General features: G+C 38.5%; 1 protein-coding gene and 1 non-coding gene across 8 annotated transcripts in view; both read left to right on the top strand.

The window, feature by feature from the left end:
* Window positions 1–17,513, top strand: part of GANC (glucosidase alpha, neutral C) — a 75,353-nt gene that overhangs the window by 13,513 nt on the left and 44,327 nt on the right. For all 7 annotated transcript variants that reach the window (XM_060618844.3, XM_060618842.3, XM_060618841.3 and 4 more), the window contains 3 exons: window positions 223–350; window positions 4,880–5,062; window positions 15,238–15,283. In XM_060618844.3, the coding sequence (XP_060474827.3) occupies window positions 223–350; window positions 4,880–5,062; window positions 15,238–15,283 (357 nt within the window). The remainder of the gene's footprint in view (window positions 1–222; window positions 351–4,879; window positions 5,063–15,237; window positions 15,284–17,513) is intronic.
* Window positions 7,110–7,306, top strand: LOC132670592 (U2 spliceosomal RNA). The gene has a single exon (XR_009606822.1). It is a non-coding gene; the product is annotated as a U2 spliceosomal RNA (small nuclear RNA).

Here is a 17,513-nt window from a genome sequence, read left to right as displayed (position 1 = left end):
AATTTTTTAAGAACACATATAATGTGTTTCTTGCTGTACCACAAGTATAGCCAAACAAGTAAATACAAAGATTGGGGAGCTACTTCCTTCATGATTCCATTGTCTCCAGTTTACTTGGCCTATAATAATTCAAACATAGTTTCTAATTATTGTAATTTGACTCGAGAACTGGCCATCACTGGTGTAATAACCTGTTAAAACTAATCTCGTGTCTGTTCCAAGGTTCCTCTTCTGGCTGAAGTTTATGGTATAGAGGGAAATATTTTCAGGCTTAAAATCAATGAAGAAACTCCCCTGAAACCCAGGTATGAAGTTCCTGATGTTGTCACAAGCAAGCCACGCACCGTAAGGTAAGCCAAGGAACAAGAGATCTTGGATACACCCTCAATATGGTCTTTTATTATACCTTGAGTAGCAGATTTTGCATGTTCCTCCTGTTTTTTCTATTCGTAGCTATAATCATTTGCAGCGTCAGTTTTCAGTTATTTGGGGATACATTTATGCTTTTTATATATTGTCCGTTCTCCACCATTTGATTTATCAGCACTTATTCATGAGCAGAAGCAGAGCTTTTGAGCCCTGCTGTCCTTCTTGCAAAGGAAATGATTCATCAACCAGACTTTGGGAACAAGTAGAATTTGAGAGCAAGTAGGAGAGCTATTTAATTTACTCAGATTAGCAGCAGGGCTCCAGAGATCTAATATACTAGCCAAACTCCCGTGCTTACCACAATTTATACAATTAGGCTCACTTTTAATTAAGGGTAGTCTCAGAAATGTAACATGTCAAAGATAAATTAATCATCAGTGTCTAAGTGAAACAAAAACTTTGGAGATCAAAAAGCATTTTTCCTACATCTGCAGTATCTTCCTCAGTTCTCAATACTCTTTCCAGTGATATTTCACTGGTTCTGCCTGCTGATTCCTGTTATTTTTTCATATTATTTCACTAAAGGAATATAAGTTTATGCCAAATGCTTTAATTTTCACTATATCATTATCGTAGTTTTATGTAGATTACTTTTTCCATAAAAATTTAATCAAGTCAGTAGATTATAAGGAGAAAGTACTTCAGTGATAGTAGAATCATCATAAATTCAAAATAGGTCTAGTCATTCAGCTGCTGCTATATGCCAAGAACTTAGAAAACTGGAATTAAAAAGAGACTGTTTTCGGGGCGTTTGGGTGACTCAGTCGGGTAAGCATCCGACTTCGGCTCAGATCATGATCTCACGGGTTCGTGAGTTCGAGCCCTGCATCAGGTTCTGCTGAGCGCTCAGAGCTGGGAACCTGCTTCGGATTCTGTGTCTCATTCTCTCTTTGCCTCTCTCCAACTTGTGCTCTGTCTCTCTCTCTCAAAAATAAACATTAAAAAAAATTTTTTAAAAAGACTGTTCTCAAGGTTTTTTAGGTTGGTGCATATGCATGCGTGTGTGTGTGTGTGTGTGTGTGTGTGTGTGTGTGTTTGTGTGTGTGTGCTTGGTTACAGTATATTATTTTTTACTATCCTGGAGGATTCACTTTACTGGTAGATCCTTTTAACATTTTTACATCTGTGTTAAGTAAAATTCGTCTGTAGTTTTCTTTTTCTGTGTTATTGCCATGTTTTGGGGTCAGGATGATAACTAGCTTTGTGTGGTAAATATGTTGTATTAGTTCTGCTTCCATTCCAACCTCTTTCTAGAGGGCCTTTGGCTACTGCAGTAACAAGAAAGTTAAAAAATACATTCCTCCACTTCCCATACTCTCATGTAGCTAGTTTCTGGTATAATTCAGGTTCTACCAGTCAGATGCACTTACAGGTATCTTGATTTTAGAACTGAGCTTCCAATTTTGCTGGCATGGATTTGGCAGCTCTAGAATGTCTCTAGAGGCACACTAGTTAGGGTAGTAGTTTATTCATCTCTGGAGCTAATATGGCATGATCTTGGAGCCCAGCAGTTGCCACAGTGACTTCTGATTATCCAACTTCCTGATTCTAGCTGCAATAGTAGTTCAATTGACCATGCAGTAGTATTCTAGGGATCATTACCGGCTGCCCAACCTATTACCTCAGTGCTTCCAATGATGTCATAAGCTCCCAATTCTCCCATCTTAAGTTACTTATTTTCCACTTAAAATAGCCAGAATTTTTTCTTTGCTTTTTTAATGTTTATTTTTTAGAGAGATAGAGAGAGAGACAGAGCATGAGCAGGGGAGGGGCAGAGAGAGAGGAGACAGAATCCTTAGCAGGATCCAGGCTCTGAGCTGGCAGCACAGCTGGACTCGAACCCACAATCCACGAGATCATGACCTGAGCTGAAGTCAGACACTTAACCGACTGACCCAACCAGGCGCCCCCAGAATTTTTTCTTTAATGTACAGTTGAATCTTGGTTGATATAGCCTTTGGTATCAGAAGTAAGTGTAGGCAACAGACCCTCTAGGATGGGAATATGAGATTGGTTAGCTGCTTTGGCCGGATTTGAAAGCAGCGAGGACTTGGTTATCATTAGAGGATAAGAGACTAGTGTTATGGGCTCAATTGTGTCCCCCCCCCCAAAAAAAAACTCGTATGTTGAAACCACAACCCCCTGTGCCTCAGAAAATGACTATATTTAGAGGTACAACCTTTGAAGAGGTAACTAGTTAAAATGGGGTTGTTAGGGTGGACTGTAATACAATATGAATAGTGTTCCATAAGGAGAGGAGATTAGGACACAAGTTGACACAGACAGAGGGATGACTATGTAAGGATACAGCAAGAAGATGGCCATCTGAGAGCCAAGGAGAGAGGTCTCAGAAGAAACCAAACTTGCTGACACTTTGATCTTGGACTTCTAGCCACCAAAATTGTGAGAAAATAAACTTCTGTACTTTAAGCCACCCAATGGGGTATTTGTTGTGGCAGACCTAGCAAACTACACAACTGGTAATAAACCACAGCATTCCATGGCAAAGTTACTTAAATTACTACCTGTGATCAACAGAATTCCACCAAGCCTTCCGTTCCAGCAGAAGCAGCTCCTTTTCCTCTAACAAAGCTGATCCTACCTTGCTTGGACACCCTGTGTTGACCTCACCTAAGATATATTGTCCAAGGGGATGACAGTGCTCATTGTGCCTCACCCCTACCACCCTTCACTGCCTTTCTTTAAGCTCACTACCAGAGCCTAACTTGCCTAGGGAGCTAATTACAGTCAAACACTACACCTAAGGAATTATAAGATTTTATATAGGCAAAAACCTAGGAAATACGGATAGAAATGCATTCTGAGGGATTCCTAGACTAAAGAAAGGAACATAATTTTAGGACCACATTAAATTTATTGACAGGGATACCAAAGAATCTAAATTTGATGTGCTAGCTTGGACAGCTGGGAGTGGGTCTAATTATTTGCTTGGTTGGTTAATTATAATCTGTACTCAGCTATGGACTCTGCTGAATGAAGCTGAGATACCAGCTCAGCCTTGGCACAGAGTAGAAAAGATGATCCATAGACTTAGGGAGATAAAGATGTTGAAGTGGATATGTCATATGCAACAGCACAACTAGCCCCTAATTTTGCTCTCCAAGAGGTTTCAAAGAGACTCCTTTCACTGAGAAATAACTTGAAGAAGGAACACTTGGAAAGCATTGTAGTGAGTGAATGTCTTTTATGAGCTAGAAATAATGGTGGAAAATGATGCCATCAAAATGGGCTCCCCGATTTCAGTGGAGATGGTGAGACTCCAGGTGCATAATGAAAGTAGCAGCATTTAGTTATTAGTGACAAGGTGAACATGTTTCCATAATGCACAGCAGGGCATGTATGGTACCCAAAATGTTTAACTCTCAGGGCAGTGAACAATGTATCAAAGGGTCCACTGGACTGAAATAGATGCATTAAAGTCCTATTTGATGGAACAATCAAAAGAATTCCATTTTGCTATTTATTTATTTAGAGTGAAAGGGAGTACAAGTGGGGAAGGGGCAGACAGAGGGAGAGACAACTCCAAGCAGGCTCTGCACTGCCAGCATAGAGCCTGACACAGGGCTCGAACCCACAAACCATGAGATCATGACCTGAGCCGAGATCAAGAGTCAGATGCTCAACTGACCGAGCCACCCAGGAGCCCCTGCATTTGGGTTTGATAAACAGTGATATACAACTCTCATACTACTCCAGACAGTTAACAGAACCCAAGTATCTTGCCTAGAATCCAGGGAGAAGGACTTCGCAAGAATATAATAAGAACATAAAATATCCCTCCTCACCTTCCCTAAGGAGGCATGTGACCATTTACCAGAGTGACTGTGCACCAGAGAAGGAAATATCTAGACCTCTGAAGGATTTTAAGTGACTGCCTCTGGGCTTACATGATTTCTGGGGATCCGGAATATCCTAACAGTCTAGCTCTCAAATCAGAGCTGATGGGAGTCAGTAGAGATTGCATCTCACCGTGGACCCACCGGGTCAATAACCCAATCTATGTTATTTCCTTAGTTTTTGAGTATTTGGTTGGAATGAGAAAGAAAAGCAGTGTTTAGACTCTGTGCACCAAAGTGTTCCTAGACTGTCCAGCCCAAGGAAATGATGATGATAGCTAACATATTATTATTTGCCAGGCACTGCCAAGTACTTAAGTACTTTGCATGCATCATCTCACTCAGTTCTCCCCAAAAGCTCTATTTGTTCTTGCTTTTATTATTTCTACTTTACAGATGAGGAAACTAAGAACTGGATAGACTGACTAACTTGTCCAAAGTTATACTCCTAGTGCATGATAGAGCTATATTCAGTCTAGGCTTTCTGACACCAAACCCCTATGTCCCATGAATGTGGATTTGCACATTAATTTGAATTGAAAATCACATTGAGCTATGTAAACCTATTTCTCTCTTCTTGCTTTGTTTTCTAGGCTGATTTCATCCTCAGGAGATGCAGGTAGTCTGGTATTGGCTGATGGAAAAGGAGATCTGAAGTGTCATATCACAGCAAACCCATTCAAGGTAGATTTAGTGTCTGAAGAAGAGGTTGTGATGAGCATAAACTCCCTGGGCCACTTGTACTTTGAGCACCTGCAAGTTCCTCTCAAGAAAAGGTATTTTTGCACATTACTTGGCATAAGAACATAAGAGGGGTGCTTGGGTGGCTCAGTCAGGCAAGCATCTGACTCTTGACTTTGGATCAGGTCATGATCCCAGGGGCATGAGATCAAGCCCCCTGTCAGGCTTCATAGTCAGCATGGAGTCTGCTTACGATTCTCTCTCCCCACCATCCTGTCCTCTTTCTCTTTAAAACAAAGCAAAACAATGTCAGAAAACTTGATCATGATTATCAATTGCCTAAATAGTTGATATATCACCATGAAAACTTAGTTCACCTTATTTGCTGGAATATTATTTTGAGAAATTTCATCTTTTCACCCATGCAAAAAAATGCAGGCTTGATGACAAGAATGATTCGCAGACTTTTGCAACTTGACCCTCCTAACACATCCCATGCGTTTAACTGATGGCATTGTCTACTCTTAAAAATCACTCTCTGTTGAGAACTGATAAATGTTAATGCGAACTGATAAGTCTTCAGAACTTCATTTTAGGGGGTATAGCTCAGGGGTAGAGCATTTGACTGCAGAACTTCATTGTATCCCCTTAAAATAACTTCAATTAACTTACACTTGAATAATTTCCAAGAATTATCTGGAAACAGTCACTCGATCAAAGCTGTTTGTATGAGGGTCACATGAACTGGGAGGTAGTAATAGGGGAAGATTCTTCCATTTTTTTTTTTACCAATATTGTTTTTAAATTCTCCAGTCTGTAGCTCTTTCTGTTTTTATCCTAATAGTTAACATCTTATATGTTCTGTAGAAAGCATTGAACATTCATTATTGCCACACAGTGGTTTTTATATTTAAAAACCTTATTTTCTAAAAACAAACAATATAAATCTTATTTTTTTTTAATTTTTTTACATTTATTTATTTTTGAGAAACAGAGTGAGACAAAGCGTGGGCGGGGAAGGGGCAGAGAGAGAAGGAGACACAGAATCTGAAGCGGGCTCCAGGCTCTGAGCAAGCGGTCAGCACAGAGCCTGATGCGGAGCTCAAACCCACGAACTGTGAGATCATGACCTGAGCCGAAGTCGGATGCTCAACCGACTGAGCCACCCAGGTGCCCCAAATCTTGTTTTCTTATTACAGAGATAGTTTCTGTTCATTATAGGAAAAATAAAAAATATTGAAAAGAAAAATTTAAATACCCATAATTCTGCCGCTTGTTAGGACCTTATGAATATTCAATTATTTTTTTTAACTGAAAAATACTAATAGCATAAAAAATACCTGTAAACCCAGTACCCAGGTTATTTATATTTAAAATATTTTTTCTTTTAATAAACTCCCATTATTTTTGTTTTAGAGGTGATAACCTAAGTTAGGCCTTAATCTTTTTAGAATAAGCATATGCTACAAAGGAGTATATAGTGAAAAATATCCTCACCATTTGTCCTTGAGCTACCTAGTTCTATCTTTGAAAGTAATCAGTGTTTCCAGTTTTTTATGTATCCTTCCAGAGATAATTTATGTCCATCCAGTAAGATATATATATTCTTTGTCTTATCCTTTCTTGACACATATGATGCCACTTTTATACATTATTCTGCACTTTGCTGTTTCTTCTTTACCAATTTGATAGTTCCTAATTTCTTTAAAGCAGGTATATAGTTTCAATTGCATGCTTATACAATGACTCATTTAGAAAATTTCCTCTTGGTGGACTTTAAAATTATTTCTAATCTTGTTTTACAGCTACTCACTTCATGGATAACTTTATATATGTATCATTTTGCATACATGCAAGGATATACATAGACGAGTCGTAGAAGTAAAATTGCTGATCAAATGGTTTGTGAATTTGTAATTTTGACTCGTGCTGCCAGATCACCTCCTATAGAAGTTGTGAACTAGTTTGTATTTCCACCATTTACTTTGTGTTAGGAAAATCAGATTATCCACCTGGAAAAATTTTTAAGTTAGACCCAAGCCTCGCAACATTAGGAAAAATGAATTCCAGATGAAAAAAATCACAGAGTAGGAACATCTTGAACTTACCTCCTCCCACACACACATCCAAATCTACAACTACATCACTTCTCGGCCTTTTGGCTAAGATCAAGTGTAGCAGCTGTCCTTAACAGTTTAGTATCTGCTACACCCTCAATGTGAGGACAATACAGTATATTAAATGGATTTTTTGGAACTAGGAGATGGAATAGGAGCTTGCTCCATCCACTTCACGCATTGACCTGGTATTGGAGTACCTTAAGGAACAGTGCACCTACCCCTTGGGTGGGGAGTAAAGATTGTACAAAAAAAATTCTACAACTACGCGTAGAAAATGATCTCTGAGAATGAACTAAAGACTAACAACAGAACATACAACTAAGGATATAAAGAAAAAGACACATTAAGGTGCCAGGTAGGAGGAGCAGAGACATGGTTTATTTAGTCAGGTTCCACATCCCCAGTGCAGCAACCCACAAGTGGGAGGGATATTACAACCAGAGAGACCTGCCCTGAGGAAGAAGAGGCCTGAGTCCCACATGAGTCTCCATATGCCAGGGGACCTGCACCAGGAAGACAAGCTCCCCTAACGTCTGGCTTTGAAAACCAACAGGGCATATGTCCAAGAGAGTCAGAGGGCAGTAGGAAACTGACACACTGCTCTTTGATGGCATGTGCACAATCACACCTGCTCTGAGTGCCAACACAGAGGCAACCATGTGAAAAATCCCTGGGTTACATGTGAAGGAAATTCACTGACTAATTTTAGGGGATGTGCCAGAATGGCAGGTATCTGTGGGAATGTCCTCCAGGGACAGATGCACTGATGGGTACCATTTTTCTTACTCCTTCTACCTAGTTGGCCCAGCATTAGTGGATATCAGTTCTGGCACTCTTTACTGTGCTAGTGCCACTCACCCCACTCCAGTGCTCTCCTGAAGACTTGTCCCACCCAAGCCACCTCCCAGCCTAAAGACCTTCTCAAGTGTTTCTGCACCCTGGCATTCCTGGCAGGTGCTTTAGCTCACATTAGAGCTCCTGCCAAGCAGCCTCCAACCCCAGCACTTGCAGTAGGCAACCCCAGCTGGGACCAGAACCACTCCTCGGCACCTCTGCCTCAGGAGGTCATCCCCACACACTAGAACACCTACAGCAGTCACAGCTGGACCCTGCAGCAAGCCAAGCAGGAGACATGCCCCACCCACCAGTGCACTCACAGCTGTCATTGCCAGGCCTCACAGCCAGCCATGCCAGGGACCAACCCCACACACCAGCATATTCACAACAGTCACAACCAGGCCTCTCAGCCAGATGGGCCAAGGGCTAGCCCCACTAACCAGTATGACCATAGCAGTCACAGCCAGAACTCACAGACAGTCATGCTGGAGGATAGCCCCATACACCTGTGAGTTTGCATCAGTTGCAACCTGGCCACAACAGGAAGGTGCACACAGCCCACACAGGGAATGCTCTTGGGGCACCTGACCGGGGTGACGAGGGTGTTTGCGCTACTGGGCCCACAGGACACCTTCTGCATAAAACCACTCCTTCAAGATCAGGAGATGTAACTGATCTGCCTAATACATAGAAGCAAACAGAGACTTAGGCAAAATGAGGAGACAGAAGAATATATTCCAAGTGAAAGAACAAGACAAAACTTCAGAAAAAGAACTAAACAAAACAGATAAGCAATCTGCTTGATAGAGAATTTAAAGTAATGTTCTCCAAATTCAGGAGAAGAATGGATGAACACGGTGAAAACTTCAATAAGGAGATAGAAAATACAAAAAGAACCCATCAGCTGAAGGATAAAATAACTGAAATGAGAAATACACTAGAGGGAATCAGCAGATTAGATGACGCAGAAGAACAGATCAGCAATCTGGAAGACAGGTAGTGTAAATCTCCCCATCAGAACAGCAAAAAGAAAAAAGAATTTAAAAAAATGAACATAGTTTATTTATTAAAAAATTTTATTTAATAATTTAATTTAATTTTAATTTAATTTAATTTTAATTTAATTTAATAATTTAATTTATTAAAAAAATTTTTTTCCAATGCTTATTTATTTTTGAGAGACAGAGAGAGACAGAGTGTGAGTAGGGAAGGGACAGAGAGAGAGGGAGACACAGAATTCAAAGCAGGCTCCAGGCTCTGAGCTGTCAGCACAGAGCCTGATGCGGGGCTCGAACCCACAAACCATGAGATCATGACCTGGCCGAAGTCAAACGCCCAATCCACTCAGCCACCCAGAAGCCTCTAAGAAAAATGAGCGTAGTTTAAGGGACCACTGGGACGTTAAGCATACGGACATTCACATTATAGGGGTCCCAGAAGGAGAAGAGAGAGAGAAAGGGACAGAAACTCTATTTAGAGAAATAATGGGGGGGCACCTGGTTCTTTGAAAAGATAACAAAATTGATAAAACTTTATCCAGATTCATCAAGAAAAATAGAGGGCCCAAATAAATAAAATCAAATGAAAGAGAAGTTACAGTCAATACCACAGAAATAAAAAGGATCATAAGAGACAACTACAAACATTTACATGCCAGCAAATAGGAGAACCTAGAAGAAGTGGATAAATTCCTAAAACATACAGCCTTCCAAGACTGCATCAAGAAAAAATAGAAAATGTGAACGAATTGTGAGTAATGAAATCGAAACGGTAATCCAAAAACGCCTAGCAAACAAAAGGCTAGGACTAGACAACGACTTCATAGGTGAATTCTACAAAACCTTTGAAGAAGAGTTAATATCTGTTCTTCTCAAAATATTCCAAAAAATTGAAGAAGACTTGATGCTTCCAAACTCATTCTATGAGGCCAGAATTGCCTTAATACCAAAACCAATACCAAAAAAAAAAAAAAAAAAAAAAATTAATTACAGGCCAATATTCTTGATGAACATTGATATAAAAACCCTACACAAAATATTAGCAAACCAAATTCAATAATGCTTTAAAAGAATCATACATCATGATCAAATGAGACTTATTCTAAGGATAAAAGGATGGTTCAATATCCACAAATTAAGCAACATGATACACCACATTAACAAAAATAAGGATAAAAATCATATGATTATCTCAGTAGATGCAGAAATGGAATTTGGTAAAATTCAACATCATTCATTATAAAAAATCTTTCAACAAAGTTGGTATGGAAGGAACATACCTCAACATAATAAATGCCATGTATGGCAACCCACAGCTAACATCATACTCAACAGTGAAAAGCTGAAAGCCTTTTCTCTTAGAACACGAACAAAACAAGGATGCCCACTCTTGTCACTTTTATTCAAAAATACTGGAATCCTAAACACAGCAATAAAACAAGAAAAAGAAATAAAAGCCCTCTAAATGGGAAAAGAAGTAAAATTGTCACCATGTGAAGACTACATGATATTATATACAGAAAACACTAAAGATTCTACCAAAAATAAACACATAAATCATTTTTAAAAACTCTTTGAATTAATAAATTAATTCACTAATACAGGATACAAAACAAATATACAGAAATCTGTTGCATTTTTTGTATACTTATAATGAACTATCAGAAAGAGTAATTAAGAAAACAATCCCATTTGCAATTGCATCAAAATGAATAAAATAACTAGGGTTAAATGTAACCAAGGGGGTGAAAGACCTGAACCCTGAAATCTATAAGACATTGATGAAAGAAACTGAAGACAGCACAAGTAAGTGGAAAGGTACACTGTTCATGGATTGGAAGAATTAATATTGTTAAAATATCCATACTACCCAAAGCGGTCTGCAGATTGAATGTAATTTCTATCAAAATACCAATGGAATTTTTCTCAGAAATAGAACAAATAATCCTAAAATTTGTACAGAACCAGAAAAGATTCCAAATAGCCAAAGCAATCTTGAGAAAGAAGAACAAAACTAGAGGTATCATGTTCCTTGATTTCAAAGTATACTACAAAGATACAGTTATCAAAACAGTATGGTATTGGCACAAAAACAAAACATGGAGAGTTTTGGAACACAATAGAGAGTCCAGAAATAAATACATGCATATACAGTCAATCTTCAACAAAGGAAGGAAGAACATACAATGGGGAAAAGATAGCCTCTTCAATAAATGGCGTTGGCTACTAGGTATTTAACCAAAGAAAACAAAAACACTAATTCAAAAAGATATGTGCACCCCTATGTTTACTGCAGCATTATTTGCAGTGGTCAAGATATGGATGCAACCCAAGTGTCCATCCATAAATGAATGGATAAAGAAGACAGTGTCTACACACACACACACACACACACACACACACACACTATTACTCAGCCATGAAAAGGAATGAAATCTTCCCATTTGCAACAACATGGACAGATCTAGAAGGTACCATGGTAAGTAAAGTCAGTCCGACAAAGACAGATACCTAATAATTTCACTCATATGTGGAATATAAGAAGCAAAACAAATGAACAAATAAAAAGACCAAAAAAAAAAAAAAAAAAACCCAGACTCTTAAATACAGAGAACAAACTGGGCGTTGCCAGAGGGGAGGTGAGGGGGGGATGGGTGAAATAGATGAAGGGGATTAGGAGTACACTTATTGTGATGAGTATTGGGTAATGTGTAGAAATATTGAATCATTATACTGTATACCTCAAACTAATATGACACTGTATATTAATTTTACTTGAATCAAAATATATTTAAAAATGAATCTAGGCACAGACCTTACACCCTTCACACACCTGAGGGGCTCAGTCAGTAAGCGTCTGACTCATGATCTCAGCTCAGGGGCTTGATCTCAGGGTCATGAGTTTAAGCCCTGCTTTGGTCTCCACTTTTTGAGTATTAAAAAAAAAAACCTCAAAATAGACCATAGATCTAAATGTAAAATAAAAACTATAAAACTCCTAGAAGATAACAGAAGAAAACCTAGATGACCTTGGGTATGGTGATGATTTTTTAATATACCACCAAAGTCATGATTCACGAAAGAAATAATTGATAAATTAGGCTTCATTAAAATTAAAAACTAGGGATACCCGGGTGGCTTAGTCAGTTGAGGGTCCAACTCCTGATTTTGGCTCAGGTCATGATCCCAGGGTCATGGCATTGAGCCTGCATTGGGCTCCACACTGAACATGGAGCCTGCTTGAGATTCTCTCTCTCTCTCCCTCTGCCCCTCTCCCTGGCTCATGCTCTATCAAATAAATTTTATTTATTTGATATACTCTCTCAAAATTTTAAAAAACTTTTAAAGATAATAAAAATAAATTTAAAAAAATTAAAAACTATTGCTCTGTGAAAAACAATGACAAGGAAATAAGAAGATAAGGCACAGACTAGGAAGAAATATCTGCAAAAAACACATCAAATAAAGGACTGCTATCCAAAATATACAAAGAACTCTTAAAATTCAACAGTAAGAAAGTGAACACTCAAAAATGTACAAAGGAGTCGAACAGAAACCTTACCAAAAAAGATAAACAGATGGCAAGTAAGCATATGAAAAGATGTTCAACATCATATGTCATTAGTTAAAACAAGAAACCATTACATATCTGTTAGAATGACCAAAATCCAGAACACTGGTAACAAAATGCTGGGGAGGATGTGGAACAACAGGAATTCACATTAATTGCTGTTGGGGCTGCAAAATGATATAGTCACGTTGGAAGACAGTTTGATAATTTCTTACAAAACTAAACATACTCTTACCATATAATTCAACAATCATGCTTCTTGTTATTTACCCAAAGGAGATGGAAATCTATGTCTACGCAAAAACCTGCTCATGGATATTTATAGCAATTTTATTCATAATTGCCAAAACTTAGAAGCCATCAGGATATCCTTCAGTAGATGAATAAACTATGGTACATCCAAATAATAGAATATTATTCAGTACCTAAAAGAAATGAACTATCAAGCCATGAAAAGACATGGAGGGAACTCAAATGCAAGTTTTACTAAGTGAAAGAAGCCAATCTGAAAAAGGCTACCTATTCTATGTTTCCAACTATATAAAATTCTGGAAAAGGGAAAATTATGGAGATAGTAAAAAGATCAGTAGTTTCCAGGGGTTAAGTAAGCCAAAGGGATACCTAAGCAGAACACAGATTTTAAGGGCAGTGAAATACTCTGTATGATACTACAGTGGTAGGTAAATGTCATGATACATTTGTCAAAACCCATAGAATGTACAATGCAAAGAATGAACCCTAATATAAACTATGGACTTGGGGTGATAATGATGTGTCAGTGCAGGTTCATTGATTGTAATAAATGTAGCACTCTGGTACAGGATGTTGACAGCGGGGGAGACTGTGAGTGTGTAGGGACAGTGGGTCATATGAGAACTCTACACTTTCTGCTTAGTTTTGCTGTGAACCTAAAACTGTTGTAAAAAATAAAATTTGTTAATTTTTTTTTTTTTAATTAAAAGGCACCAGGGATACCTGGGTGGCTCAGTAGGTTAAGTGTCCACTTCAGCTCAAGTCATGATCTCACGGTTTGTGGGTTCCAGCCTCGCATGGGGCTCTGTGCTGACAGCTCAGAGCCTGGAGCCTGCTTCTGATTCTGTGTCTCCCTCTCTCTCTGCCCCTCCCCTGCTCATGCTCTGTCTCTCTCTGTCTCTCTCAAAAGTAAACAAATGTTAAAAAAATTTTTTTAATGGAATAAAAAAAAGGCAACATACTAGTTGTCTTAAATTTCACCACAAATTTTTAACATGTATAAGAATTCAAAAATTAATATGCATCTATAGGAAGAACCTATACAAATCGATAAGAAAAAGAGGAACACACAAATAAACAATGGGTAATACAAACTGCAGCAGCATATATTAACATGATGAATATCAAAATTTTTTAATATCAAAAAATTTTTAAGGCAAAGCCAAATGTGCGTTTGAGGACTCGTACACTCGTGGGAATGGGATAAAAAACAGCAAGGGAGTGATTCCACACAAAACTTGATAAAGCGGTTACCTCTGAAGAGCACAGCGAGGAGATGGATGATAACATTTGAGGAGAGGCGCTATGATGCCAGACGAACAAGTCTGTTGCTTATGTGGCTTCGTAGTCGTTACTTTAGTATTCATTTTTAACCTCTGAACTTATATACTCTTCTATATCCGTACTGTATTTTACACTAAAAAAATTAATGTATAGTGAGGGTGAATAGACAATTCACAGAAGAAATAGAAATGCCATTTAATGTATACAAAAGCACTTTACATCATTAATGAAAGAAATTCAAAGTGAAATGCATTACCTTGTCTAAAATTTTAGACTGCCAATGATTTTTGTTTTTATTTTTAGATTTTTTTTTAATCTTTATTTTTGAGAGAGACAGAGACAGAGTAAGAGCTGGGGAGGGGCAAAGAGAGAGGGAGACACAGAATCTGAAGCAGGCTCCAGGCTGTCAGCACAGAGCCCGATGGGGGGCTTGAACTCATGGACTGTGAGATTGTGACCTGAGCCAAAGTCAGACGCTTAACTGACAGAGCCACCCAGGTGCCCCTGGCAACGATTTTAAAAGTGTATAAGGTCCACTATTGTTAAGAACGGGGAGAAATGAGCACTCAAATCCATGTATGCCCGATAGTTTAAATTGTTACAATTAAATTGGAAGACAGTGCATTATGTTGCTTTGTAGGAGGTTAACATTGGAGAGAGGGGAACAGTGTTCCACCTTGCTTGCTTATATTTTGTTTTTTTTAAACAATTTTTTTTTTTTTTTTTTTTTTTTGGGACAGAGAGAGACAGAGCATGAATGGGGGAGGGGCAGAGAGAGAGGGAGACACAGAATGGGAAACAGGCTCCAGGCTCCGAGCCATCAGCCCAGAGCCTGACGCGGGGCTCGAACTCACGGACCGCGAGATCGTGACCTGGCTGAAGTCGGACGCTTAACCGACTGCGCCACCCAGGCGCCCCTATATTTTGTTTTGATATTGTATTATGTATTACATGTATAATAAAAAACTGATAGTTTTTTAAGGGTTAATAAGAAAATTCAAACATATTACATTTTAACAAATCAGGCTATTGGATTAATGTTCATCATAAATGTTCCTCAATTTCATAAACTTATTTTTATAATTATTTTAATAAGTTAAAAGACATAATTTATGGGGTCTCAAAAGTTAGAAATTAAAATCTTTATCATTGAACAAAATTCTGTTAGTCTTCCCTTGAGTAAAACAACTTTATTTATATTAAAACAGAGCTACCAAAGAAAATAAGGAGGACACATCAGTTGATGCTTCTCAGGTAATACAGATTGAGCAATTTATCTTTTTTTCAAATCTCTTTCACCATCAGTATGTGGGATATAATTGTTCTGTTCTTCCCTTCTTCTTACAAATGGGTACTTGATAAATACTGCATATAAATGAGACCATCTATCTCTTGCTCACCTTATTATCTCATTGATTCATTCGTCTACTCATGTATTCATTCATTCATAAAACAGGTAATTCTTGAGTGCCTGCTTTTGTGCCAGCTCGAAAAATTATGCTAGGCAAGAAGAATCAGCCATGAATAAAACAAATCTCAACCTGTCCTCATGAATCTTAGAATCTAATGGGAAAGACAGACTCTGACAAGTACAAGCATGAGGAGTGTTACAAAAGAGTGCTATAGGAGAAGATAGCAAGGAACTTGACCAAGATGAGGGTCAGGAAAGACCTCCTGTAGGACATGACTTAACAGCTAAAACTGATGCATGAAGATACATAAGCTAGTCAAAAGGTGGAAAAACACTATTCCAGATAGAGGGGATTTCATATTCAAAGAGCTTGAGGTAGGAAGGAGCACATTTGAAGAAATTTAAAATATATATATGTATATATTTTAGCAGGAAAAAGAAAAGCAAAGGAAACAGTGTTGTGTTAACAAGGGCAGAGATAGGCAGGGGCAATTCAGTGGAAAGTCTTACGATAATTCTTTTAGTAGACAAATATTGGTTGAGTGTTTCCTATATGTCAGGCACTGTTCAAGGAATTGGTGAGATATCATTGAATAAATCAAAGTCCCCCATTACCATGAAGCTGACATTCTTTTATGTCTTGTCAACCTTTTTCGACTTTAACCTAAGAGCAAAGGAAAACTATGGAAAGGTTGTAAGCAGCAGAGATACATGGTCTGATGTCTGTTTTTAAAGGATTATTTTAGCTGAATTATGAAAAATGAATATTCCAGAAATCTTCTCTTCATCCAAAGCCACATGCATCTTTGAAGGATCCCTGACAGTAGGTATGGCCACCAGGAATAGTGAAACATATTTCCAGTGCAGTAAGGACATGCTTCTTCCTCTTGAGGACTGACCCATGCTGGTGAATATGAGAGAGAATATTTTTTCCATTTCCAAATAGAGAAGGACAACTAAGACATAGCCTTAGATAGTTTTGTGACGATATGTCAAATCAGCTGTGGGGAGACCTCTAATTAGATAGCTTAAATACTGGTTTTGCATCACAGATGCAAAGAATCTGCTGAAGGCTATGAGCCTTCTCTATAAAACAGAATTTTTATACTGTTTGAGGGAGTTCACAAACTCTAAAGGCCATCCACAGACCCCAGAATAATAGTCCCTACAATAAGAATTCAAACGTGATTTAAACACACACACACACACACACACACACACACACACACACAGAAGCTCACTTTACAGAAGCTTATAATTATGAAGAAACCACCTAGAAATGGGCAAGGGGCTCATTTTTAAAAAGAAACATGCATTTTGGGGCTCCTGGGTGGCTCAGTCAGTTAAGTGTCCAACTTCTATTCAGGTCATGATCTCACGGCTCGTGGGTTTGAGCCCTGCGTTGGGCTCTCTGCTGACATTTCAGAGCCTGGAACCTGCTTCTGATTCTATCTCCGCCTCTCTGTCTCTGCCCCTCCCCTGCTCATGCTGTGTCTCTCTCTGTCTCTCAAAAATAAATAAATGTAAAAAATAAATAAATAAATAAAAAAGAAACATACATTTCATGCACACATACAATTTTTAGAAAACTTCTTCATTCTGCCAGAGAGGAAGAATGAAACTTGTAAAGCCAAGAAAGGAAACTTGTAGAGCCAAGAAAGTTTTGGGCTCTACATCAAAAGATTGTGAACCTGAACAGCCTCACTTCTCACGTAGTTTGGCTAATTGAAGGAGGGCGGCAAAGTACCCACCTCAGCCAAAATGTTTGCTTTTTGACCTAAGTTATTTGATTCTCAATGTTGTGCCTCACACGTTTACAAGAAAAAAAAAAAAGGATTTAAAAGATCTTACTTATGTAAAGACCGAATTTTTCTTTTTTTTAATATATTTTTAAAATTTTTTCATGTTTATTTATATGTGAGAGAGAGAGAGAGAGAGAGAAAGAGCCTGAGCAGGATAGGGGCAGAGAGACAGAGGCAGGATCCAAAACAGGCTCCAGGCTCCGAGCTGTCAGCACAGAGGCCGATGCAGGGCTCGAACTCAGAGCAGTGAGATCATGACCTGAGCTGAAGT

The sequence above is a fragment of the Panthera onca genome, chromosome B3 (assembly GCF_046562875.1).
Source record: "Panthera onca isolate mPanOnc1 chromosome B3, mPanOnc1 haplotype 2, whole genome shotgun sequence".
NCBI classification, from domain to species: domain Eukaryota; kingdom Metazoa; phylum Chordata; class Mammalia; order Carnivora; family Felidae; genus Panthera; species Panthera onca.
Note: the sequence above shows the minus strand (reverse complement) of the source record. Positions and strands in the feature narration are given on the sequence as shown.